The sequence below is a fragment of the Staurois parvus genome, unplaced genomic scaffold, assembly GCF_062004578.1.
Source record: "Staurois parvus isolate SC_StPar_1 unplaced genomic scaffold, SC_StPar_1.0 ptg001255l, whole genome shotgun sequence".
NCBI lineage: Eukaryota > Metazoa > Chordata > Amphibia > Anura > Ranidae > Staurois > Staurois parvus.
In genome coordinates, this window is record NW_028319051.1 from 358,330 (window position 1) to 386,067 (window position 27,738).

General features: G+C 46.6%; 1 protein-coding gene across 1 annotated transcript in view; it reads left to right on the forward strand.

Annotated features, from left to right (window-relative positions):
- The window catches only part of LOC149437772 (peroxisomal N(1)-acetyl-spermine/spermidine oxidase-like), a 50,231-nt gene extending 22,693 nt beyond the window's left edge, over positions 1-27,538 (forward strand). Inside the window, exons 3-5 of the mRNA XM_089660626.1 lie at positions 17,475-18,687; positions 20,355-20,538; positions 23,778-27,538. Of these exons, the coding sequence (XP_089516752.1) occupies positions 17,475-18,687; positions 20,355-20,538; positions 23,778-23,915 (1,535 nt within the window). The 3' untranslated portion in view covers positions 23,916-27,538. The remainder of the gene's footprint in view (positions 1-17,474; positions 18,688-20,354; positions 20,539-23,777) is intronic.
- Positions 27,539-27,738: the final 200 nt, after the last annotated feature.

Genomic DNA, 27,738 nt, shown 5'->3' on the forward strand with positions numbered 1-27,738 from the left:
TTTTCCTCCCATTGATACTAACAATGGGGCACTAATACTCCCCCTAATACCAATGATGGGGCACTATTCCTCCCCCTAATACCAATCATGGGGCATTGTTTACTCCCACTGACACCAGGACATTTTCTTTTCCCACTGGTCACAGTCCGGCCCCCCTAAAGTTTGAAGGACAGTAAACCGGCCCTTTGTTTAGAAAGTTTGGAGACCCCTTTCTTAGTGCTTATCTACATCTGCAGTCCAGTCCTTCCTGACCTCTGAGTTTTGTAACAAATGTTTTTTTAACTTCTTAAAGTTGCCTCCCAAAGGCCCTTGAAGTGGGCTTTAATGCCTGGGATATGTTGCAGCTTTTGTATCATGTGACCGCTTTGATTGGCTCCCACAGTGCCATATGATTGGCGACCTGTCCTGTTGGCACCCGATAAGAAGTTTTGACCGAGAGCTGTTGGTGCAGTGAGCACCCTCTCAGCACACAAACCTTATGACCCCACCTGGACAGATATGTACGGCAGCTGGGTGTTGAAACGCAACTTTCTTGTGACTGCATACATTTACGCTGCGCGGTTGGCAAGAGGTTAAAGTGAACCATTCACAGATTTTTTTTTTTTTTGGTGACCACCCTATAGCAGTTTTACTGCTACAGGGCGGTTGCTGTATGCAGAATTACGTATATCTGCATGATTTTGCACTTCCACACAGGGGGAGCGTGTCCCCGACACACCGCTTCCGTTGTGATTTGTGACAGCAGAAGCCGATCAGCATGTGCCGGCCAATGGATGACCATCTGCACATGCTGATCGGTGATGAGAGACACAGAACACATCTCTGTCTATGTAAACAAGGCAGAGCTGTGTCCTATCAGTGGCGATGTGTTGGGTTTTGTGTCTTTGCAAAGCAGGGAATTAAAATCCAGCATATCCCCTAGTAAAAACACCACACAGTACACACACCAAGCACTGTTAGGCACACATTTAACACTTTGATCTCCCTAGATATTAACACCTTCCTAGCCAGTGTCATTAGTCCTGCTATGAGTTGCTGATCACCACCATTACTAGCAGGGGCAGACTGACAACTCATGGGGCCCCCGGGCAATAGGGGATCATGGGGCCCTTGTGTCCTTTCCCAAACTTAAAAAAGCCTGTGAAAAAGGTACTAGGCAGGGTCGGACTGACAACTCATGGGGCCCCCGGGCAATAGGGGATCATGGGGCCCTTGTGTCTTTGCCCAAACTCAAAAAAGCCTATGAAAAAGGTACCAGGGGGCATCTCACAGGGCCCCCTACTGACCCCGGGCCCTCGGGGAGTGCCCGAGTTTCCAAATGGTAATCAGTCTGCCGCTGATTACTAGTATAAAAATAAAAAATAATTCCAGTATATATATATCATAGTTTGTAGATGCTATAACGTTTGCGCAAACCAATCAATATCCGCTTATTGGGAATTTTGTTACCAAAAATATGTAGCAGAGTACATAGTGGCCTAATTTGTAAGAAGAAATTAGATTTTTAAAAAAATTTTTTTTGGATACGTTTTATAACAGAAAGTAAAAAATATTGTGTTTTTTTTTTCTGTAATTGTCTGTCTTTTTTTGTTTACAGTGCAAAAAATAAAAAACCCAGAGGTGATCAAATACCACGAAAAGAAAGCTCTATTTGTAGGAAAACATGACATGACATAAATTTAAAGCTGTATAGCAAAAAATGGCCTGGTCATGAAGGGGGGTAAATCTGCCGGAGATCAAGTGGTTAATGGAAACCAATTTAAATGATAAATATTAGAAATGATGTTATTATTAGATGTACCTAAGAATCAGCACAAATCATCCTGCCAGGAATATAAGATCTCCAAAACACAACACCACTCTGCATTATGTACCTTCTACTTCCCTGTCAATCATCCCCCTCAAGTGTCCAATGGTGTTTAATAGAGAGTGCTTCCCATACTGTACATTTACATCAGTCCCAGGGGGCTTACAATCTAATTCACATGCATGCCTGAAATTAACCCATTCAAGCACAGGAAGAACATGCCAACTCCATGCAGGATACAAACTGAGTGCCAAGGTACTGAATCTTTTCTGCTGTACTGTCCGGATTTCTGATCCATGTGTGGCCAGCTTTAGTTTTAAGCCCTGGTTCGCGCCGGTGCGACTTGTCAATTTCAAATCACATGACAAGTCGCACCCTATTGTCGGCAATGGAACCGTTCAAATCGGTGCGACTCTGACCTGCACTGTTTTTTGCGATTTCAGGTTCGACTTGCATAGACATCTGTGCATGAAGTAGAACAGATGTCTGCCAGGTTGCACCTAAAGCCGCAATGACATGCGACTTCAAAGTCAGATCCAGTGTGAACTTGGACTAAAAGAGAAGTATGGAAGTGTAAAAAAAATAAACATTTATACTCACACTGCATCTGTCCCCCACCGGCTCTGCATTGAGAACTGAGCGATCAAACACCACAATTGCTCAGTTCTCCCTTCTGAGCAGAGAGACGTGACTGTCAGTCACCGGCTCTCTGCTCTGCCCCTCCAGCGCTCACTGGAGTGCTCGGCTGTGGAGGGGGCAGGAGGAGGCTCTCGTCGGATCGTGGAGAGGCTGAACCAAATGCCAGTCCAGGCTTCTGGGTGGATCCCGACCATATGGTTGGGTTCTTTTCAGAGCCTGGATCGGCTCTGTGACATCAGCTGACAGCAAGCATTAGCTGGCTGAAAATGGGTCACAGGAATGTAGAACAAACTGCACTCCTGTGATCCGTAGGAGAACTACAGCCAAAAAAGCTTTGGCCTTACTTCTCCTTTAAGTGCATGCCATTTAAATCAAAGGATACAAGGCATTGAAAGCTGACAATATAATGAAATGTTGGTGCAGCCATGATTTTTTACATTTTTTTTCAGCTGAAAAGATGATTTTTATACTTCATATTTGTATGACATATACTGTAGATGTGATGCTTTACATTTTTATGCAGATGTGAGTATATGAAAAGTTTTTTGTTTCTGTGCCCCTGGGTCTGCACTGTTTGTGCTTTGATTCTGCTTGCAGTGAGGATTTACAGTCCGTGAGCAGAGAAGGGGGCTGAGAGCGGATATGCTGCTGGGATTGTGGCTGTACTGACAGCATGTGGAAGCCCAGATCTTGGATTGTGCCGTGTAAGCCTGCAGTGAGAGCGGTGAGAGAGCGGAGGCTCCGATTTATTATCAAGCAGGAAATTTCAGGTAGCAGCGGTGCAGAGAACACATTATTTCCGACGAGTAAGAAACACATCTGAACCTGCATAGAAAGGACTCTCTGCTGAGAGCGATCTGAGAGTAAGGTCTCTTTCAGTAAGGTGGCTTGTGGGGCGGTAAAAACAGGCAACTGAGCTGTGGTTTTACTGGCCCCAACCACCCACCTCAACTCTAAACTACAGATGGAGGGGGCTGTTCACATGCAGCAAATTTAAAGCTGCATGTTGAGTTGACAGGCAGAACTGACGGTCAAACTTGGGCACTCAAGTCAATGCAGCTTTGCTGTAAACGTGAGCCAAACGCTTGACTGGAGTTTGCGGGACATTAGTCCTGCTGTAAATTGCAGACACAACGGGACTAATGCCCCACAACCATCAGTCAAGTGTTTGGCTCATGGTTGTGGCATAGCCCCCCTCCCCAAAAAAAACAGGCATTCAGGAGGTGACAGTATCACCCCCTGAACTCCTGATAGTGGCTGCTTAGCCGCACTCTAAAAAGTGATCCACCACAGATCACTTTTCAGAGCATGGGCTAGCATGAACCTAACCTAAAATCTATATTGCTGCAGAATTTACTTAGTTACTATTACTAGATCCTTTTAATACAGCACAAGTTTGACACTCTGGTGTTTATGACACTTAAGCCAGCCATACCTGGATAGAAATTAGTCTGGTTCAACAGGGATTGGCCGCATTATGATCCATGTATAGGCAGGCTGGATGTACACAAGTCATGACTATTGCACCAGAGATAGGCTCGTCCACTTCCCCATTACCACCATTACCGTTCCGCACCAACCCCCTTCCCCTTAACCAATTATACTAACAAAAGACATAACACCAATTTTGGAGTAAATGGCCAACATGGCCTTTTATTAACAACTCAAGTTACAATACACCAACCATTCCTTATAACAGAAACCCACATAATTGTTGTTGGTCTTCGAAGGCACCCCAAAACGATCCGAAATGCACCTGCGGACAACCATATACACTAGGCCTCCAGCCGCAACCAACCAGCTCGGAGACAACCATACCGTCCGCAGTGCAGCACCACCACCTTCCAGTTAAACCTTGGTTAACTGGGAATGTCCCCGGGCATCCCATACCACGGATGGGTCCCACACCATTGTTGTTTACCTTCCAAATAAGAACCGCCTCCAAAGACCAACAACCGCCACCAACCATTCCTTATAACAGAAACCCACAGAATTGTTGTTGGTCTTCGAAGGCACCCCAAAACGATCCGAAATGCACCTGCGGACAACCATATACACTAGGCCTCCAGCCGCAACCAACCAGCTCAGAGACAACCATACCGTCCGCAGTGCAGCACCACCACCTTCCAGTTAAACCTTGGTTAACTGGGAATGTCCCCGGGCATCCCATACCACGGATGGGTCCCACACCATTGTTGTTTACCTTCCAAATAAGAACCGCCTCCAAAGACCAACAACCGCCCATGAACCAACATAATCCCCCCCTCTACCTGGAGGGACCCAAAACTCACCCAAACAGGGAGGGCGGGAGGGAAGCTCACACTCTTGCCATCCAGCTAACTGACTCCCCCTCACAGAACCTCCCATCCTAAGGTGCAGCAAAACCCCACCTACACCAACCTCTACCAATCAGCTACCCCCCACTAACAATAACAAAATCCTCCTGGAGCTACCTTAACCCTTTCTGCTCTTCCTTCCCCCACTCTGGGCCTAGTCATGTATGCCCTGCGCTATTTCTTCTTTCTTTCGCTACGGGCATTTCTTGACTATTGCACCAGAGATAGGCTCATCCACTTCCCCATTACCACCATTACCGTTCCGCACCAACCCCCTTCCCCTTAACCAATTATACTAACAAAAGACATAACACCAATTTTGGAGTAAATGGCCAACATGGCCTTTTATTAACAACTCAAGTTACAATACACCAACCATTCCTTATAACAGAAACCCACATAATTGTTGTTGGTCTTCGAAGGCACCCCAAAACGATCCGAAATGCACCTGCGGACAACCATATACACTAGGCCTCCAGCCGCAACCAACCAGCTCGGAGACAACCATACCGTCCGCAGTGCAGCACCACCACCTTCCAGTTAAACCTTGGTTAACTGGGAATGTCCCCGGGCATCCCATACCACGGATGGGTCCCACACCATTGTTGTTTACCTTCCAAATAAGAACCGCCTCCAAAGACCAACAACCGCCACAGCACGCTGGGTAAGCCCTTACCCATGCGTGCCACGCCACAAACGAACAGCCCGCTGCATGCCATCCTGCAGATCCAGGGACCATAAATCCGTCCCAACCGCATTCAAATGTACCCCATCGCACCTGAGATACCGCCAAGTATCCACCTCCAACTCCAAGCGCCAGACCACCAACCCCCCATGGTGACTAAAGAAACGCCCCACCTCTCTGTTAGCCTTAATCCGAGCCTTGTTGAGCCTCTCTACCGACCGCGCCCAACGCCAAGAGGCACGGGCGACAATGTCGGACCACACCACCACCATCCCCGGATAAGCCCGCCGCAACTGAAGAAAGTCCAGCTTGACATCTCACACCAGCTCCCGCTCAGCGTGCCTGAAAAAAAAACACCCATGCCCCACTGGACGACGGGACAAAAATTCCCGAACCGCCCGCACTGGGCACACCAGCGAAGCCGGAAGAACGAAAAAACGCACCCGACCACCACGTCCCAATTGGTCCGTCTTAGACCGACGTACTAGCACCTCCACCCATTCACCGAAGCACCTGACTTCATCCACCAATAACCCCCCAAGAACCGATTTGGACGGGCTAACGAGCTCCCCAATACGCAACGCCCCAAAAAAGGCTACCGCAAAAGCCGCCCGAAATAAGCACACCTCAAAGTCCGAAGAACACACAGACCACCAATGCACAAACAAAGACCCCAACAACTCAAAAGACACCGGACGACGAGAATCCTTACATCGATGAGCGCTCCGGTAACCCCGGAGAGCCTGCCGAACCCAAAAAATCTTCAGTGAAATCCTGACACCCTTGCAACTTAAAGAAGAATGCCAAACCCGCCAGTCGGCGATCCACCGCAGCAGGTGACACCCCCCGCTCAAAATTCCGCGCCACAAAGTACAATACCGCCCAAAACACCTCCGGCCCCCAGGGATCAATCTCAACCCACTGTAGCAGATCCAGCCACACCCACCAGACCCTAGAGTATGCAGACCAAGTCGCCTCACTCACCGAACGCCGGATCCAGCCCGCAAGGACTCCAAGGCAATCTCCCACAGCCCGTCGGGACAAGGAACCCCGTGTTGCTCCGCCGCCGGCGCCACCTCTCGGAATTTGTCCCACTGAAAGCGAGACAAAGCGTCAGCCACGGTGTTATCAACCCCAGGGAGACGCACCGCATGGAGAAAAACATTCAGACGCAGACAACGCAACACTAAATGGCGAAGCAAGGCCACCACCGGTCGTGAAGAAGCTGAGACCCGATTGATGACCTGAACCACCCCCAAATTGTCACAGTGACAACGCACGTTTAGATTTCGAAAATCCTCTCCCCAAACCTCAACCGCCAACACCGGAAAAAGTGCCAACAACACCAAGTTGCGAAGAAAACCCGCCTCCCGCCAGGAAGCTGGCCACGAGGCCGTACTCCATCAACCCTGGAAAAAGCCCCATAGCCCGCCGCCGCCGCCGCGTCCCTGAACCATTCCAAGTCAAAATTGCTAACAGGGCCAGACATCCAGAGAGCCCGCCCATTAAACGAATCCAAAAAGGTGTGCCACAAATGCAAGTCCTCCCGATGATCCCGAGTCAACCGAATAAAATGTAAAGGGGAGGTAATCCCTGCCGTCGCCGCCGCCAACCGGCGGCAGAACACCCGACCCATGGGCAGAATCCGACAAGCAAAGTGAAGTTTTGCCCAACAACGACTGTAAGGCCCGCAGCTGAATTTTTCGCTTGCCCCAGCACCCCACGTAGTTCCCCTGGTAGAGCCACCAGCTTAACCTCAGGCAAGCGGCACTCCATCGTGCCGGAATCCAAAACAATGCCCAAGAAAGTCATCTCCATAGCCGGGCCCACAGTCTTATCCACCGCCAGAGGAACCCCGAAACGTTCAGCAAAGTGTTGCAAAGTGGCCAGCAAAACTGCACATACTCCGGAATCTGGCGGACCCACGCAAAGAAAATCATCGAAATATTGGATGACCGAATTCACCCCTGAGACATCCCGCACCACCCACTCCACGAATGAACTGAACCTCTCGAACAAAGCGCAAGATATAGAACACCCCATAGGAAGGCCCTTATCAACGTAAAAATAGCCCTGCCGATGACAACCCAAAAAACGAAAACTGTCCGGATGGACTGGCAACAGCCGAAAAGCCGACTCAACGTCCGATTTCGCCATGAGCGCACCGCGCCCATACCGACGGACCCAGAAAAACAGCCACATCAAAAGACGTGTAAGACACCGAACATGACTCCGAATCAATAGCATCATTCACCGACCCCCCTTAGGGAAGGACAGGTGGTGAATTAACCTAAACGCATTCGGCTCCTTCTTGGGCACAACCCCCAAGGGAGAAACAACCAAATCCGAAAACGGAGCGCAAGCAAACGGACCCCCCCATGCGTCCCAACCCCACTTCCTTACGCAACTTAGCCGAAACCCCCTCCTCATGCCGCAAGGCCGACCGCAAATTCCGAGCTAAGGGAGGAATCAAAGTCAAAGTACACGGGATGCGAAAACCCTCCGAAAAACCCGCCGTCAGCAACACTGCAGCTGCGCGATCAGGATACCTCTTTAAGAAAAGCCCCATCCTTTCCACTCGCACCGGAGTCGTCCCTCTTACCAGCATGCTCTCCGGAAAGGCCTCGACCCCGCTGGAAACAGCGCGACAAGGGATGGGAGCCCCCGCACCCGGAACATTTGTGCCTAAAACGGCAAGACCCACCAAATCAACACGTCCCCTCTTGGAACTGCCAGAAGAACCCCTGACGCCTGGAGGCCGATTGTCCCGGGAAGAACGAACCGCCGGCCCCGCTCTGAAAAAACAAACCAGGGGCCCTCGCCGGTGTCATGAGTCGCATCCAGAGGCCAACGTCCTTATGATCCCAACGCAACGACTGGCGAACCGCCCTCCGCTGCCTAAACTGCTCATCGTACCGAAGCCACGCAGTACCCCCATAAACCCTGTGAGCCTCACCAATGGCATCAAGGTAACAGAACAGTGCCGAGCAATGTTCAGGAGCCTCCTCCCTAATCACTAGCCATGATCGCGAACGCCTGCAACCAATTTGCAAAGGTACGCGGGATAAAACGAAAACGCCGCTGCTCCGCTTCCACCTGCCTACGCTCGTCAACCCGGGACCCTCCAAAAGGAAAACGCTTCAAAGGCAAGAGTGAGAATATATCAATGTACTCCCCACTCCAAAGCTACTCCCGTACCCCCGACTGTAAATGCGCACCCAAAGGGCCCTCAAAACACACGTACACTTCGCCCCTGGCCGAGTCCGCCAAGCCGACAGGCCCGGACACCCTCGAATCTGCACCCAACACCGCGGAGGGGGCCGCAGAACCCCGATCACCTGTCGTGGCCGGAACAACCCCTAGCCCAGACCCCGGAGGAGAAGAGACCCCCGGATGCCGCACGTCCCCGCTGTCCTGTACAAGAACCCCGAAACCTTCCCCACTATCCGGCGGGAGCCACGCAGAAGCAGGCCCAGGCGCCCCACTCAAGACGCCGCAACAGGTCCCGCAAACCGGAAATCACATCACCGAGACCCCCACCCATACCCGACGGGGGAACGCCGACAGTGCACGCCGCAGAGGCCGCGCCCACCGTAGCGGCCCTACCACCCCCCAGCAGGTCCCGTAACGCAGAAGAAAAAGAGATAGACCCCAGAACAGGTAACTCACCAGGCTGCCCAGGAGATGCCCCTTCAGCCGCGTGCTCACGATCCACCGTTGTAGAGCGGCCAGCCGTCGCCCCCGCATCGGGTTCCGACAGCTCGCCCTCCGACCTCTCGTCCTCCGCACGCTGTTCAGATGGCCTCCCGGTCCCAGGAGCCACGGGTCCTGCTGGTCTGTGCCGCTCACGACTCCGCCTCCCGGCACCAGACACGCTCACCGCCGTCCCTGGGCTCCGACCTGCAGCACTGCCAGCTGCCCTCCGCCCAGCTCCAGTCTTCCGCTGATGCTGCTGTGGAGCAAGAGCACCAGACCGTCCAGGGGGCCCGCCGGCCGCAGCAGTAGACAGCCCAGCAGCCGCAGAACTCCCTGCTGCACTCCGTCCAGTGCCGATCCCACGCTGCTGCCTCACTGGAGCCGGAGCCCCAGACTTCTCAGGGGGCCCGCCGGCCGCAACAGGAGACAGCCCGGCAGCCGCAGCTGTGCGCCTCCCACGCAGGGCTCCCTCCCTGACCGGCACCTTGTCAGTGGAGGAGCCGCAGATTCTGCTTCTGCCTCCATGCCGTGTGGGCGGGGGGGGAGGGGCTTCCCCCGCACAAGGCCCCGCCCACTGAGCTCCGCCGATGGCGGGGATTCCTCTCGGCTTCCCCGCTAGCAGAGGCAAGGGAGCGCCCTGCAAGCGGAGCCGGAGGGGCCCGAGCGGGGCTCCCATGGTGGTGCTGAGCTCTGGGAGGGGGGGGGGGGGAGCCCGGGCTAAAGCGTTCCGGAGGCCTAGACCTCCGAGCACGTGGGCCCTCCCGCCCCCCTGCTGCAGGAGATGAGCCCGGATCCTGCAAGAGATCCGAGACACGGCTCTGCAGCCAGTCCATCCCCCTGTCCTCTGCTGCCTCCTGCAGCTGAGCCAAAAGGCTGTCCATGGCAGGGCTAAAGGTGGCCTGAAGCAAGGTGTGCTAAACAGACACCAAGCTCACACTCTTGCCGTCCAGCTAACTGACTCCCCCTCACAGAACCTCCCATCCTAAGGTGCAGCAAAACCCCACCTACACCAACCTCTACCAATCAGCTACCCCCCACTAACAATAACAAAATCCTCCTGGAGCTACCTTAACCCTTTCTGCTCTTCCTTCCCCCACTCTGGGCCTAGTCATGTATGCCCTGCGCTATTTCTTCTTTCTTTCGCTACGGGCATTTCTATCTGTCGATCAACTTGTGTATAACCAGCTTGTCGGGTTTTCCTGAATGACCAGTGCCACTGGTCCCCTCCATATCAAATGTGTGAATGGGCAATTGAGGCATTTTCTTTCATTAAACCTGCTGGTTGAATGAAATAAATGCATAATGTATGGGCTGCCCTACAGTATCCAAGTGACAGTTTCTGGAAGACAGTTGATACTTGGCACAAACAGTTGGATTGAAGGTGGAGAGCACGGTGTGGTTTTTGGTATATGTTTAAGTTAATGTGACTTTGGCTGCACTATATTTATTATTTATTTCAGGTACTTATATAGCGCCGTCAATTTACGCAGCGCTTCACATATATATTGTACATTCACATCAGTCTATACATTAGACACGTACGGTTCGTTTTGTTCCTAATCGAAAATCGGCCAAATTTCATGTTACTCAAAGATTTGGATGTATCCAAATTTTTTAATTACAATAGTAACGAATTTAGATAAATTCGAAATAACAAAACATAATTTTGGACGAAATTCAAATCGAATTCAAATACAAAAATAGAAAAAATAGAATGGAAAATAAAGGAATAGAAAAAAAAAAGAATAGAATAGAAAAAATAGAATAGAAAATAAAAGAATACAATAGGGAAGAATAGAGTAAAACAGAGCAAAATAGATTAGAAAATAAAAGAATAGAATAAAATAGAGTAGAATAGAAAATAAAGGACAAGAATAGAAAATAAAGGAATTGAAAAGAAAAAAATTTAATAAAACATAATAGAATAGAATAGAAAAGAAACTAATAAAGTAAAACATTACAGAATAGAATAGAAAATAAAATAAAAGAACAGAAAAAAACAATAGAACAGAATAAAATAGAATATAACCATATAATTTCATGCAGTTGTTGGTATTTTGATTATGGTGGCTCAACAAAACCTTATCTGATTAAAAAAAAGAATAGATTAGAATAGACTAGAATACAAAAGAATAGAATAAACAATAGAAGAGAATCAAATAGAATATCACCGTCTTCCTAAATTTGAATTTTGAATAGAATAAATTTGAATGCCATTTGTAATTTTCCGAATTCAGTCAAATTGAATTCAGAAAATGAGTAAATGAAACCAAATTATTTAAATAATGAATCGAAACAAAATTTTTTCTGCACATGTCTACTATACATACTTGCTCCAGGTATTTATTTATTTATTGATATTGGTATTGATAGGTATTGATATAACGCTGTCAGTTTACACAGCGCTTCATATTTTTTTATACATTCACATCAGTCCCTGCCCTCAAGGGGTGTACAATCTAAGGTCCCTAACTCACATTCATACATACACATATTAGGGCCAATTTAGACAGGAGCCAATTAACCTACCAGCATGTCTTTGCAGTGTATTAGGAAACCAGAGTTCCTGGAGGAAACCCATACAGGCACAGGGAGAGCATGCAAACTCCAGGCCGGTGAGGATTCAAATTAATGACCCTAGTGCTACCAGACAGAAGTACTAACCATTTATCCACTGCACTGCCCCTAGTGTTCAAAGCAGAACTAGAGTCTCCATACTTGCCTATCCAACGGCATCTTCTTCTGAGTGTCGGTGTTTGGGCCTTTTCATTGACCAGCAGGGGATGACGTCACTCCTGCGCATGCGCAAGATACTGAAATCCTGGCACTCATAGACCGGCCTGGCGCTGTAAGCTAAGCTAAGCTCAGTTTACAGTGCCAGAGGAGATGTCGAGCAGGCAGATTGGGGCAATTTATTGCAGTGCATGGTCGTGAAGGGGGAGTCGCTGTCAGAATACAACAGCTTAATGGGAGAGATCCGTGCATCACACATCGTGATGTAGGCATCTGAACATAGGCACCCAGCTTTACTCCATACAGATTAGTGGATTTGTGTAGATAGTTAAGTTAACCTCTTCATGCAGCACACATATGCAGTGGCATGAAAAGTGGCCCTTACCAACCAAGTGTATGTGCCCATGGTGGTCCGAGGTTGTGTGCTGAGAGTACACTCACTGCATGGTCCCAGGACTCTAACTGAGCTTTCACCGAGTAGAATTAGTTGAATTTAGGGGCGCACTGACCATTTGGAAACTCGGGCACTGCCCGAGGGCCCGGGGTCAGTAGGGGGCCCCATGAGATGCCCCTGGTACCGTTGTCAGTCCGCCCCTGGTTGAAATCTTCCATTTTCTGATCTCCACCCCACCTCCACTACCATAATCTTCAGTGCTAGTGGGGGGGGTTAATAGAGCCAAGGGACCTGATATATACACTCTTTAACCCCTTCACGCCTAAGAGTAAAACAAATCTAAATGCCTAAGCACAATTTTGCAACGTTGACATGTGTTAGTAAAACCGTACATATCACCACAACTACTTTGTACATCCAGGTGAATTATACCGTTTTTTTTCAGGACAAATTGCGCTTTCATTTGGTGGTAAAGGGTAATGGATATCTCCTAATTTTTTTTTATTATGAAATTAAAACTTGCCCAAAATAGTAAGAAAAAAAATATTTTTTCTTATTTAGCTGTGTGTTTCTTGTTACTACCATAACCTACCACCAAAAAACAACCCAAAATAAATTCTCCAGCTCTTGATGATCGCAGCGATATCTTATATGTGTATGTTATTTGTTGTTTGCACCCGTAGTACAGCCCAGAAACAATAGTGTGCATTTTTGTTTTTGTCTTTTTTAACCTAAAACACTCTGACACTAACTGACACTGATACCATTTTTTTTTTCCTGACCTTTGACCCTGACCTTTTTGACATTGACCTTTGACCCTGACCTTGACCCAAACACTTACCCTGGCACTGAACTAGATCAAACCTTGATCTAGGTTTTTTTTCTTTAGTTTTTAATATTTATTTATCTTTTTTTTTTTACCAAATTTTTTTCCCCTCTATGCCAGGAGTTAGAGAGATACAATGTATCTCTCTCCTCCATTCATAGAGAGAGAGAAAAAAAAACCAAGGGGGCCGGGTTGTACAGTGACTGATCCCTGTGATAGCCAATCACAGCGATCAGGAGTCTTGGGTCCCAATCATTAGAACGGGACTTGGGGCTCTCAGTGACACCGCAGTCTTTGTGCTGGGAGCACGCCATTCGGCTCACTCCCAGCAGAAAGACAGGTATGCAAAGATGCGGCCCTACAGAAAAAAGCCCAGTTCTGTGAGGCCGCTTATTTTGCTATGTCGGCATCAAGGGGTTAAAGCCGTCCATAAATAGATCAATATTTAGCTGGTTCAGCAGGCACTGGCCGAACTTCAATCCATCTATGGCAGTGGTTCTCAAGCTTCCTAATGCCGTGACCCTTTAATACAGTTCCTCATGTTGTGGTGACCCCCAACCATAAAATTATTTACCCAGTAATTATAATTCATGAAGTGTCATTTTACCTCCAATACTGCTGCTTTCAGCACAGTAGCTGCTTTCAGCACAGTAGCTGCTTTCAGCACAGTAGCTGCTTTTAACAGAGTAGCTGCTTTCAACACAGTAGCTGCTCTTTACACATCAGAAATATGTGTTTTCTGATGGTCTTAGGCGACCCCTGTGAAAGGGTCGTTCGACCCCCAAAGGGGTCGCGACCCACAGGTTGAGAACCACTGATCTATGGGCAGGCTGGTTCTACAGAAGTCGATCTCTTGATCAACTTTTGTACAACCAGCCTGTTGGGTATTGTCACCTGATCAGTGCTGGCGGGTATAGCCAGCAACACTGATCGTTGTATTCTGCCGGCAGGGACGGCTCCCTGCTGGCAAAACACAATAGCGCTCCAGGAGGATTCCCCCATCCACAGCAAATGTGTGGATGGGGGAATCCACATTTTTCTTTCTGTTCAACTGCTGGTACCGTACTATAGCTTCTATGAATGAAAAGTTATTTAAAAATGGAGGAGGTGCATCTTTCTTTTATCTGCCCAATCCTCCCCTCCTGCAGGCTCCTCCTCACTGCCGGAGGAGCCTCTTCTCCCTTGTAATCTGGTAGTTGGATGCCTCTAACGTCACCAAGCCTGATGGAGAAACCATAGCTATGAATTGGAAGTGAGGACACCAAGGGACAGCCCACTGCTGGAGCATAGTGGGCGCAATTTTCTGGGGGAGCAGAGGGTCAAGTAATTAAAAGTGCTCTTACTGTCCCTTAGGCCAAATAAGCATTTAACCCTTGCAGTGTAGGCACAGCCCCACTGCAAGGGAGGACTGTTGGTTTCCCCGGAGTTGGGCTTTAACCTTTCCACTTCTTCTATTAATAATTAACTGAAGGCAGAGTTAATAATAACTTTTATAGTACTGCAGGAGAATATAACTGTATCAGTGAAAACATTTGACTTTGAACTCTAAGAATTAAATGAAAGGCAGTTTGGGTGTCTCTTCACCAAAATGGTAAGTTACAGAACCGAGCTGCTCAAAGGTTAATGAAGCCATAAAAAGACTGAGGTTTACCACACTTTTTAGCTCAGTGAATAAAGACAGAATGACGCAGGTATTTGAATCTCATCCTTTTTGACTGTCTAGGGATCTTCTCCCTCTTCAGTTAGTGCTGGTGCATTTATCTGACTCCTGCAGTTCAGCCTTGTCTGTTTCTGCATTCTGCAATAATCTGTCCAAATTTTCAGATATGATCCTATTATCTGAGCTGTATTGGCTTTGCTTTTGAACCTGTCTATTGGTGGGATCAATTTCTGTTTGTCCGCCATGTGTGTTTGTCTCTGTCGGCGGTTGTCCATCTGGCAATCCCATAAGTTGCATACTGGGGGCTGTCCTACAAGTCCATCTGTACCTTTTTTAAAAGCTCTGGTCTATGCTTCCTATGAGAACCATTAGCCATGAACCACATTCCATAACCTGTCTATACCCATTCTTGCTCTGGTTTGGATTTATATTATACTCCTGTTGTCAAAAAATTTCCACTACCCCCATATATATCCAGTAGTACCCCCTGCTACCCAAAACACTTTTAGAAACTATATGCTGCTTTAACACTTTCATATCTGCAATATGTAAGTTAATATTCCTTTGTACATAGTCCTGTGTAGAGAGAATGGCAATATACAGTATGTTCCCTTTTGAAATTAGCAGCACACAATCATGCATGTTGCTAGTGTAGCGCCCCTCTAGTTAGCCAAGGGAAGCTAGATAGGTTTTCAGCTAGAGGATGGATAGCAGCCTGGTATGAGTCAGCCAGGCTTACTTTAGGTCAGGGCTGAGGTCTCTGCAGGTAAATTCCCTGATACCTCCTCCTGCTCTAGAAGCTTGAGAAGTTTCTAGAAGGCAGTGGGTGGGGATGATGAGGGGATGAGGAGGGGCTGGGTCCCCTTGCTGAGGGATTTCCTCAAGCAGCTGAGTGAAGAGGAAGATTTATCTGTGGTCTGAGGAGGTACACCAGGATGGCTGGAGAGCTCTTTAAGGAGAGACTGTTTGTCTATGGACTTGTACATAGCTGCTATGGAGATTTGTCCTCATGTTCACAGTTCCTTGGACATCCCATACACCCCTCAACCCCTTCCTAGTTCAATACCCCTTAAAAAAAAAAAAAAACAAGCTTAAGGACTGTTTACTGTCTGCAGACTGCAAATGTTGAAAAAAATGCGTGTTGCCTGGCTGTGCAGGACTATAGGGGGACCCAAAACTCAGCGACTCCTAAGGGGGTAGTGCTACACTAGCAGTCAGTAACCAATCAGCATGGCTCCTGATCATGTGATCACTATAGGCTCTATTCACAAAACAAACATACCAGGAGAGTCCTTATTTTTAACAAATTGATTGTTTTTTAGCTGAGTCCAGTAAGATTTGCAAATTGCAGAACACATGGCTAAAATAAAGGTCCTTTTTCTGTTTTAAATGTTTATGAACTGTGCCTTATGTCAACTATGGCATGGTGATCACGTGGCTGTGTTTGTGAACAGCCATGACTGATTGACTGCCATACTGTATTTGGTCTGGACATCTTAGCATTAATGATCTATGTTCACAAGGTCCAAGGTTTAAAGGAAATCTATTCTTAAATAAATATGGTGGGTGCCATTGCTGGCCTACAATGCTAGTTTCTTGGCTGTGTCTGGCTTCAATATTTTAAGACACAAACTGAAACATGCTTGCAGATCAGGAAAGTCAGAAGTAATTTGCATACTTTTTCTGAATCAGTGACTTTGAAAGCTCCAAAGTCTTTGAAACAGCATGGCAACCTGGGAATTATTATTTTTAAAAGCAGAGGTCAGCAGTGACAGCCTCCATACTTACAGGTATCTTTAAGTTGGCATGGTTGGATAGGTGCACCGCGGTGTGGCAGGCAGTAAGCACAAAATCCTGATTTGAAAAGGGCAATGCATTGTAGAAGTAATCAATAGTACAATTGGACCCAGTGGGGAGGCTCACCTGATCAGGAACACTCACAGAACTGCAGTGTAGCGAAAGCGGTATATAGATAGCAGTGATGGCGACAGCGTCTGCTATGAGGTGTGGCCAGTCCAACCCAAAGGGGAAGCTGCCTGAGATGGTAGACGTAGTCCCTGCTCTTTCCCTACTCCTCCAGAACCTTTCCCTATCGCCAGTGCTGTCCCTATTAGACAGGGAACCTATCCCTACTCTAGCCACTCACATAAAGCACACCAATATCCAGGGTCAGAGTTTTAAATAGACTCTGCTTGATCCAAGATGGCCACCAGGGTTGCACAGAAGCAGAGTATCAAACCGGATTACCTGAGAAGATAGATGTAGTCCCTGCTCTTTCACTACTCCTCTGTAACCTTTTCCTATCACTAGCACCGTCCCTGCCAGATGCACAACTTGTTCTTACTCTAGCCACTCGCATAAAGCACGCTAAACCCTGGGTTAGAGTCTTTAATAGACTCTGTTTGACCCAAGATGGCTGCCAGGGTCACATGGGACCAGAGCATCCAACTGATTCACTGTCCTGTGTGACCAAGGAAGTCATAGAGAAACCCATTTTCCATTCACTTCCTCTCCCATCTGCATTGACCACAGTGGCAGTGCAGATGGGAGAGGAAGTGGATGGAAAATGGGTATTCTCCACCTGTATACTACACCTGCCTACAGGCATAGTTACACCGTTTTGTAAACCAGCAACAAAATTTTAACATGTCATAATATAACAAATGTGTTTTTATTTTACTATTCTACTTATTTCTAGGTCCTCTGGAGTCTCCTATTTTCATGGACTCAGAATGTCAAGGCAACCACTCCCCCCGAGTGGTTATAGTTGGTGCTGGATTTGCAGGACTCGGTGCTGCCAGCACCTTGGTGAAGCATGGCATAAACAACCTAGTTGTTCTGGAAGCTGTAGACCGTGCAGGTGGGAGAGTTTTGACACATAAACCTTTCGGGACAGCAGCACTGGAACTGGGGGCCACATGGATCCATGGTCAGAAGGACAATCCACTTTACCACATGGCCAAGGAGAATCAGTTGCTGGCAGATGATGGCTTCAACATGGTGACGTGCCAGCCAACATCGGTTACCCCTCAGGATTACTTTTTCACAGAAGAAGGAAAGCTGCTGCCATCACCCCAGGTTGAGAAAGTCACTTGCTTTTTTGGTGATCTGATGTCCAAGATTATCCAGCAGGACTTTAAACTTGAATGTGAGTCGTGGTCAGTTGGGGAGTATCTAGATCATGAATATGCCTTATCCAGTGTTTCCAAAGCCGAGACCTCAGATGGAGTTTATGAATGGTGCAAGAGAGCGGAATGTATTGATGAGGCTTGTAACTCCATGTATGAATTCTCTTTGAGCCAGCTTGGGTTCTACACTGCATTAGAAGGACCTTTTTTCAACTCTTTGGGCAGCAAAGGCTACCAAGCTTTGCTTGATATTTTGATAGACCAATTACCACCTAATAGCCTACGCTGCCATAAGCCAGTTCGATGCATCCAATGGGAAGGATCTCCTTCTCCAGCCAGCAGAACAGCTAAGTATCCTGTCAAAGTCTTTTGTGAAGATGGTGAGGAGTTTCCAGCAGATCATGTCATTGTCACAGTGTCCCTTGGCTGCTTGAAGGAGAAGGCATCCACTTTTTTTGACCCACCATTGCCAAAAGGCAAACTAGAAGCCATTGAGCGTTTGGGATTTGGCACAGTAGCCAAGATTTTCCTAGAGTTCTCTGAACCTTTTTGGCCAGAGGACTGTGCAGGAATACAGTTTGTTTGGAGGCAGGGTCCTGAAAGTTCAGAGGGATATTCCAAATCACTTCAAAGACATTCCTGGCGTTCACAGTGGTACAAAAAGATTGTGGGGTTTGACTGTGTCCCTTTGCACAGGAGTACACTGTGTGCCTGGATCACTGGACTGGCTGCGGAGCACATGGAGACCTTACCTGAAAGGGAAGTGGGGGATGTATGTACCAAGTGAGTAGACATGCTATACGCTTTCAGTCCTCAGTCTCAACCTTTAGCCCGGGTTCACACTGATGCAGTGCGGATTTTGCAGCATTTTCTGTGCGAATTACGCACCGCATCACAATCGCAAACCCGTTCATGCGAACCGCTGCGGGTGTGTATGTTAAGTTAACAACACCCCGAAATCGGTTTGCAAACCGCGGTGCGAAGTGCAGAATCGGATCGCATGGGTGTGAATACCCATGCAATTCGATTCTAGTGCGGACCAAAAAAAGGGTCCTGCACCTTTTTAGTGCGAATGCAGTGTGATTTAAGCCATACAAAATGTATGGCTCAAATTGCACCACACAGAACATGCATGTGATTTGCACAGGAATACGGTGCACAAGTGCCACACCGCACAAGTGTGAACCCAGGCTTAACCTTCACGTTATAAAATCCAATACAGTCATATTCAGAAGGCTTTACACAGTACTTCTGGTGGGATTGCTATCTAATTACAGGAAATTAACAAGTTGCATCCAGGATTGTTGTACTTTATAGTGGATCTCTAACCCCCTTGGTTTTCGTAACCCCTGCTTACCTGGTTGCGGGTCCTGCACATTGAAGGTACTCACCTGCCCAGTGTATCCAGCACTGTCCTGCTGAAATCCTCTTCTTTTCTGCCCCCTGCCACCGCAATTTACTTCAGTGATGTCATCAGGAAGCATATCCCAGGAGGCACAGCAGGCAAAGTGCACATCATTTGACAAAGTGAATTTTATTTATTTTTCACTGTTTGCATGTACCAGCGGTTGCGTGTGCTCAGGGGTGATACCCAAACCTGGAATCATCTTCCTGCACCCAGGGTCTCTCACCTATCCCTAATCGCATGTGGCTGCTAAGTGTGCAGCTACAAGCGAACAGCGGCGACTCCCCTCAGCCTGCCATTACTTTGTACAGACCGAACGGCCGCCGCTGTTAGCATACACCTGTTATCGCAGCCACAAGAATCCACTGATAGCCCAGGCACAGATGCACTGTAAGTTCAGACACATGCAGCCAATCAATAGCTCTACCTGAAAACTGATTCCCCTTTGACAGCGTTCCCCCTGCCCCCCAGATCGGCCTTGCTTGGGTGCTGGAGACTGAAGGCACCCCAGAGCTCTGTTGGGTAAGAATTTGGCAGCTCTATGCATTAGATGTCATAGGACAGCGGGAGGCTGGAAATTAGCTTACATAGTGCAGACTTTAGTTCCGCTTTAATGCTTTCTTGGGCAGCTCTGGCAGAGAACTGCCTGTCCTCTAGTATTGCGTAGGATGTATCGGAAATGCATCCTAGATCCATTGCGTTCTATCTCTCCTGTCTCCGCGCCACTTAGCTAGAGAGCTATTATAAGCCACAAGTTATGTCACACCTCCGTTGTTTCCTCCTGTTTGCGGCTATATTGTTTTTTTTTTCAGCTGTTATCTAGGGAATGCTGAGCTTGGGAATCACCAGCGATTGGGCTATTAATATCCCCCATTATAGTATCTTCTTCCCCACCCTCTCATTTAGCTGCAGTAAGTGATTCACAAGAGTTTCCATCTTTGCAGTAACTGAATCATTAATGCTCCCTTTGTATTCATGGAAATTGTTTCCCAGAAGTATTTAATGTCTGTGATCTGCTCTCTCCTCTGCGCTTTTCTCACTTTAGGTTACTAAAGCAATTTACAGGCTGGCCAGTGCCAGAGCTGCGGGCCGTGCTGAGGTCCACTTGGCACAGTAACCCTTATGTCCGGGGTTCCTATACCAATGTGCCTGTAGGAGTGGACGCGGTGAAGGAGATGACAGCACTGGCAGAGCCGCTTCCATCGACCCATCACAAAAAGGGGCTCCGGGTAGGTATTGCCCAGAGTTAAATTCACCACTCTCCTTTTTCCTTTTATGTTTTTATAAAGTTTTGCGTTTTAAGAATAGTTGACTGCAGGACCAGACTTATGTCAACGAATGCAATAGGGTCTGTGTCCAGGTTTTCCTTTGGCCAAAGTTCTCATTGATTCAGATTATGGTATAGCTTGTAGTAGCTGATCACATTCAACTGGAATTGTCCTGTTATAGATCAGCCTTTTTCAACCTTCTTAACCCAGAGGAATCCTTGAAATAACTTTCCAGTCTCAGGGAACCCGTGCTAAAAATTACTATATGTACAACTCATGATGCATTAGTGTGATAGTCAGTGGGAAGAATGGTCCTTGCACTTGAGGACATTGGGAACAATTACCCCCTTACGTTTAGTTAAAAAGATCAGTGGTGTCAGTGGGAACGTATCTGACAGGCAGAATTTGCTCATTGCTCAAGGAGCCCATAGCAATCCCTGGAGGAACCCTGGTTGAGAAACCCTGTTGTAGATGTTTCATAGAATATTCAAGACACTTCTTCAGTTCTAATCAGTGTCAGGAAAATACCCTGGCATACCCCAATAAACATATGGCCCAACATAGGAGGACCAATTTCTGCTTCCAGAATTCTAGTTTTACTACTCATTATGGGAAAGAAACATTCTTTTGAGGGCAGAGAGGTGTACATTTCGAGCAGAGGACAATTGGTTAAAAAGGGCAGTTTAAGTGGGCATCAGACTGCAACAAGTATCATTCAACGGGTGGGGGCCTTTGACACCATTTGTCTTCCACATATAATGTCATTTTAACACCCTGGCGTTTTGACAGTTCACACCTTCAGCCATGTAAATTGAAGGGTGAAAACCAATGAGGCATTCCTGACACAAAGGATGGGATTATAAAACTAGAACAGGGTGGTTCCACAACTTTCACACCTTCCATTCTGGTCTTGGAGAATAACATCTTCCTTTCCACGATTATTGGTTAAGGCAGTGGTTGTCAACGTATGAGCTAAAGGGTGTCTCAAATGCTGCCCCTGACATCACCAAAGGCCCGCACATAATGTTGAATATATGTAGGGATTGAGAAGCCAGAAGTCAGAATCTGCAGGCCTAATAGAGGAAATGAGGGTGCAAGAGGTTCTCTCCACTTTCTGTCTATAAATACAGCTGGAAGTGGGAAGAAATCTCTCCAAAGTCCCTTCTTAAAGAGTTGTAATAGGAACAAGTGTCCACATTGGAAGATTTCTACTCTTTTCCAGTTCTAGTGCCAACTCCAAATTTTGGATTTCACCTTAGGTCCTGGTGACAGCAGTCAACAGGACAAATATAGAGGATAAGGATGAATCTCCCTAATGGGGACACAGAAAGCATTGAAAACCTGACAAGGGTTCTAATTTTTCCCTACTCCATCCAAAACAAAAAAGGAAAAATAAAATGACTTTAGATATACTTTAAGGTGATTCTAAAGGTTGTAATTACAAAACAAAAGAAAATATTATACTTACCTGCTCTCTGCAATGGTTTTGACACCCCCTGCCGAGTACCCCCAATAGCAAGCACTCTGCCCTGCCTTCCGCTCTCTCCTCTTTGGCTCACTGGCTTTGATTGACAGCAGCAGGAAACAATGGCTTCCGCTCAGGGCCGATTCTTCCACTAGGCAAATTAAACGGCCGCCTAGAGTGCACTGCCACCTAGGGGTACCTGGGCACAGCACAAGCAGGCCACTCTCTATGTGGGATGCCACCACGTCATGAATGATCCTTCAGCTGAGAGGAGGGGTGGCAGAGGGGAGGAAGATGCAGGGTGTCTGGGGCCAGTGTAGCAGCTGAGTTGCTGCTTCTTCCAATGTTCCTCTCAGACTCTTCCCATTCATCAGCAGAGGCGGAGCTACGCTTGCAGAGGAAAGTAATGTCTGACTCTGATGTCTCGTGTCTGTGTGTGACCCGGGCAGCCGGACATCCATCACATGCGCAATGTGTAAGTGAGTAATGACATCATTACGGTCCCACAGCCTGCTCTTCTAGTGCCTGCTGTGCCAGCTGATCTGTGTCAGTGTTGGTGGTGGTGTGTTGTGTTGGATCTGTCACTGTGTGGGATTGGTAAGTTCAGTTGCCTGCTGTCACAGCATTTTATCTCCTCCCATTGCCTGGAGAATTCCAACCTTGGATCTGAAGATCCATCATCCTCCAGTCACTGCAACTGTCACCCTGGCAGTGCCAGCCACAGATATAGTCCATCCGTGACACTGATTTTGTCTTTAATATTGGTGCTGGTGGCATCTTATGCCACTTGTTTTTGCACGCTAAAAGAAATTTAGTAGTTTCATGTTTTGTTGATTTAATAATTTCAACTGTTTTTAAAACGTTTTATTTATCTGGGGGGGAGCAAGTAGCTAGTCTTGCACCGGCCCTGCTTCCGCTGTTGTGTGAGCCAATGAAGAGAGAAATGCTACTCTCATGCACATCGCTGGATCGAGATGGGACTCCGCTAAGTAAAAGGGGTGGCTGAGGTGGGGGAAGCTGCACTAAGAAAGTTTTTACCTTCATGCATAGAATGCAAGGTAAAAAACCTTCTGCCTTTAGAGCCACTTTAATGTACTGATGCCCAACAAGAGACCCAAAGGCCAAATGCAGCCCTTTGGTGTTTGCAGTGTGGCCAATGGACCTGAGCAATCAGTAGTGGGAACGTTGATGTGTTAATGAGCTTTAATAACAGTAATCTCTATTTAGTAGTCTCATGTAACATGTCCCCTGTCTTTTTCCACCCAAGCTTGTAGCACGTCCAGAGTCTCTGACAATTTCCCCAAGTAGGTTCAGTGTCTACAACAGTCTTCTGTGGCAATACATATAATTAATATTATGTACAGCCCCTAGGTGACACCTGGGGCCAAAGTTGGGGTCCATTATGCTTCATAAGTTGACAATCACTGTTTTAAAGGATTAACTAATAACCCAAGAACAAAAATGTATCACATTACAGCTTATCAGCCCTTAGATGTAGTGGTAGGTGATGTTAATTTTCCTTTTTTAGGCTAAGAAAATTTTCAGCAAGTACAGAAAATACCTATTGATTCTACCAGAAATGAAATGTCCTCTAAGCCTCTATAATATCAGTGCAAATTGTGTGTAAAAAAGAATCTTTGGGTCAGACAGTTCCATCTTCTGTTTTTAGTCTGGGCCAATGTTAGGCTTTCACAAAGCTTGCTCCTGACTCCTCTTTTTGTATCCCTTCCTGCAGCTGCTACAGGTACTCTTTGCTGGAGAGGCCACCCACCCAAACTTCTACACAACTACCCATGGTGCCTACATGACCGGGGTGCGGGAAGCCGATCGGATCTTACAGCTGTACGAGTTCAACGCCAACCCCCGTCTGTAATTCACCGTGCAGCCAAGGTATCTTTAAGAAGACCATACGCGTTACTCCAGATGGGCTTCAAAGGGAACCTGTGACTTCAACATATTATTTCATTGATTTGTATTAAAGAGGTAGTTTTCATAATTTATTTATTCATTTCCTTTGCAGGCTGTCACCTAGACTGGATATTTCTGATTTTGGTAGGTGCTGGAGAGTTAAGTGACCTGACCGTTTCTTAGATCTTTCAGGGACTCTGTATTTAGTTACTAGGCTAATTTAAACAATGAAACTATTTATGGTATTTAGTATATGAAAAGTGGAGTTGAAGGACTGTAAAACTGGTACAAATAGATATGAATTAAGCCGTCAGCACACAAGCTTCAAGCTAAACTCCCGGAACTCAGCCACTTTGTGCAATGTGCTAAATTACTAGGTGGTAAGTCAAATGAGGTGCATGCCACGTTGTTCAGTTATGGACCTATCTACCGTATATTTTACCATTTTTATTTTACTGGGAGTGCCGGGAGGATACCTATTTCGCTATACTTCAGGCGCTCCGTTGCTGGACCTTCTGATCTCAGCTACTGTAGCTACAGAGTCGCATGCAGCCGCTGTTCTCCTCCCGCCCAGTCACAGAGTACTTTGTATTATGTGAACTCATTGAGTGTAGTGATAGCTGTGCTCCCAGAGCTCCGTAAAGATGTAAATTGAAGAGATGGGTCCATGAGGTGACATGCACCTCATGGGACTTACCTCAGCATGTCAGCATATTTTACAAAGTGACTGGATTCTTGGAGTTCAGCTTTAACACATACCATAATCATAACCCATAACTAGGTTGCTCCCTTAAATTAAAAATGAAAGTTGAAAGTTATTCCGCTTGTAACAGCATCCCTAGGTCCTCCGTCCTGATCAACATGCTAATGATGTTTATTAAAATTAAATCTTTCCAGGCTCCCTGCTGGCAGAATACAATAGCTTAGCGGGAGTGATTCTCCCATCCACCTAGAATGTGTGGATTGGGAAATCGGTTCTTTTTTTTTTTTTGCTCAGCTCGCTGGTTGAAGGAAAAAAAAAAATAATGTACGGTCAGCCCTACAGTATCAGGAAGTGATTTTCATATGTTACAGTGCAATGGGATTTATGGCGCACCAGACACTGGAGAGGGTTTTTAAAGGCAGGCTGCATGCTTCTACTGTAGAGCCATACCCTACCCCTTAAGTTAACCTTCCTTATAATACATTTAAAGAGACCCTGTCACCAACTTTAAAAGGCACAGAAAAAACAAGCATTTTAAATGTTTAAAGAATGTTTTCAGTCCCATTGATATTTCTTTATTCTCTTACATGTACCTTTAAAATTGCTAGAAAAATTGACTCTGTGACAAGTCAGGCCCCAGTACAGCCCCTCTCCTTCCTTGCACATCAAGGGACCATTCCAGTACTGCCAGGGATAAGCAGGTACACTAATCATTCAAATAATAGTGCCAGGTGCATTCTGGTACATAGACCATTCCAACAGTTGTGCCAAATATATGCTGAGTACATGGAACATTCCAAAAATTGTGCCAGGGACATGCTGGTACATAGACCATTCTAGCAATAAAACAAGGGATATGCTGAGCACATGAACCATTCCAAAAATAGTGCCAGGGACATGCTGGTACATAGACCATGTCAACAATAAAGCCACATACATGCTCAGCATATGAACCATTCCAACAATACTGTCAGGGACCAGCTGGTGCATGGAGCATGGCAGGGACATGTTAAGCACAGAGACCATTCGAACAGTAGTGCCAGGGATATGTTGGTACATAGGCCACTCCAACAAAAGTGCCAGGGATATGCTTGTTCGTTGACCACTCCAATACTAATGCCAGAGATATGCTAATTGTATGGACCATTTTAACAATAGTGCCAGGGACATACTGACTACATGGACCATTCCAACAGTAGTGCCAACCAGGGACAGAGTACACAGAGCACTATACCGAAAGACGATACAATCTGGTAGATTGAAGAGTGCTCACTTTGTGGCAGATGACATCTGTGTTCTGATATTCAGATGTCAGTGACCGTGCTGTCTACTAATAAGCAACCATACTTTGACCCTGTCATATTCAAGGCTCACTTTTTTGAAGTCTTTGCATTTTGAGGAATTTACAAAGACAATTGCTTTCTTCTAAAGGGTTCATGTTTGTGCCTTGGTACATTCACAAGTCAGGTTTGAGGTCTGTATTCTGTCATTCTTCCTTTAGCCCCAGGTCCACATTTTATTGAGCAGGCCCTGCCACAACTTCTTCACACTTCTTAAGAAATGTATTCCCACTTGAGACCAGTTCATGATGCTAGAAAAAGGACCTGCTAGGCATTCTAGCCTTTGTCCTTCAACCCCCGCCCCCAAAGCTTCTTGTCACCACCTGGTAATAAAGGGTTGATTAAAAAGTGCAGAATATATAAATTTAGCATGTCTCCTATATCTTGGAAGACAGTAAGGATTCTTGCCTCCATAATGTCACTATAATCTGCTAATTTGCCATGAGCGTGTTCTTGTATACAATGCATTCCAGTATCAGCAAATTTAATCGGGAATACTCTGAAACACACAATGGAAGCGGCAGCAGTAAATGGAGGAGACAGATGGGGATGTTTACAGCGACAGCAAAGTTAATTTGTTTTCTGAATCGAGGTGGTAGCTGTGCTTTGGATCCAGGGGAATACGCCTGTGGGTCAGAACGATGATTGTAACGGAGTATGGAGTATAGGAACAAATGAAGAAAAAGTCAGTGTATCGCATATGCAGAAGAACATCCTACAGCATTCATGAAGATGAATAGTTTAAGAAAGATAGGACACGGAGGGAAGAGAAGTATTAACAAAATTAAATATTATTGCCAAGAAATAAAGAATATATTGATTGACATTAAAGAGAAACTACACCATATGATCAAAGTTTGGCCTTATCTGTTTGGCCTTGTACATCGCATTCCAAATCCATCAGCATTATTATGGAGTTGGCCCCCTTTACAGTCTCCACTCTTCCCAAAAGGCTTTCCACAAGATTGTGGGGTGTCTCTGTGGGAATTCTCAACTGTTCAGACAAAAGAACATTTGTGATGTCATGTATTGATGTTGGATGAGCAGACCTGGCTCATAATCAGCACTCCTAGTCCTTCTGAAGGTGATCAGTAGGGTTGAGGTCAAGGTTCTGTGCAGGATACTCATGTTCCACCACATCAAATAGGTAAAACCATTTCCTAATAGAGCTGGCTTTATGCACAGGGGCACAGTCATGCTGTAACAGAAGAGAACCTTCTCCAAACTGTTCCTACAAGAATGGAAACTGACAATTGTCTAAAATGTCATTGTATCAAGGTTCAGTGGGTTTGGATTTTTGGCAGGCAGCCAGAATGAGAATCCTATTTAGTCCATATAGCCTGCTACTTTTGTTTTTTTTTATTATGTATGCGTTTCCAAATACGGTCCTGATGTTGCTATCAGTGGTCTTCGACCTCCCATACTTTATCTGTTTGATCATACTCGCTGATGTGTCTGAGATGTCCTAGGCCTATCCCTGCTTTTGTACTTGTATACTAAGATTGTAAACCCACATCTTTTGCTAAATAAAGAATTTCAAATGTCCTTGTAGCTTTATGCTATGTAGCCTTCACTGGAAATGTCTGAATTCGATAATTTTATGGGATTCCCAAAATAATTTTTGCCCTATAGTGTAGTTCCCTGGCTGCTATAGATGGGTCAAACGGTGGCCCTGGTGGGTGGAAAATTTTGGGCCAAACTGTGACTGCATCTGATCAGCTGCAGTTGGGTATTCTGAAAATTGT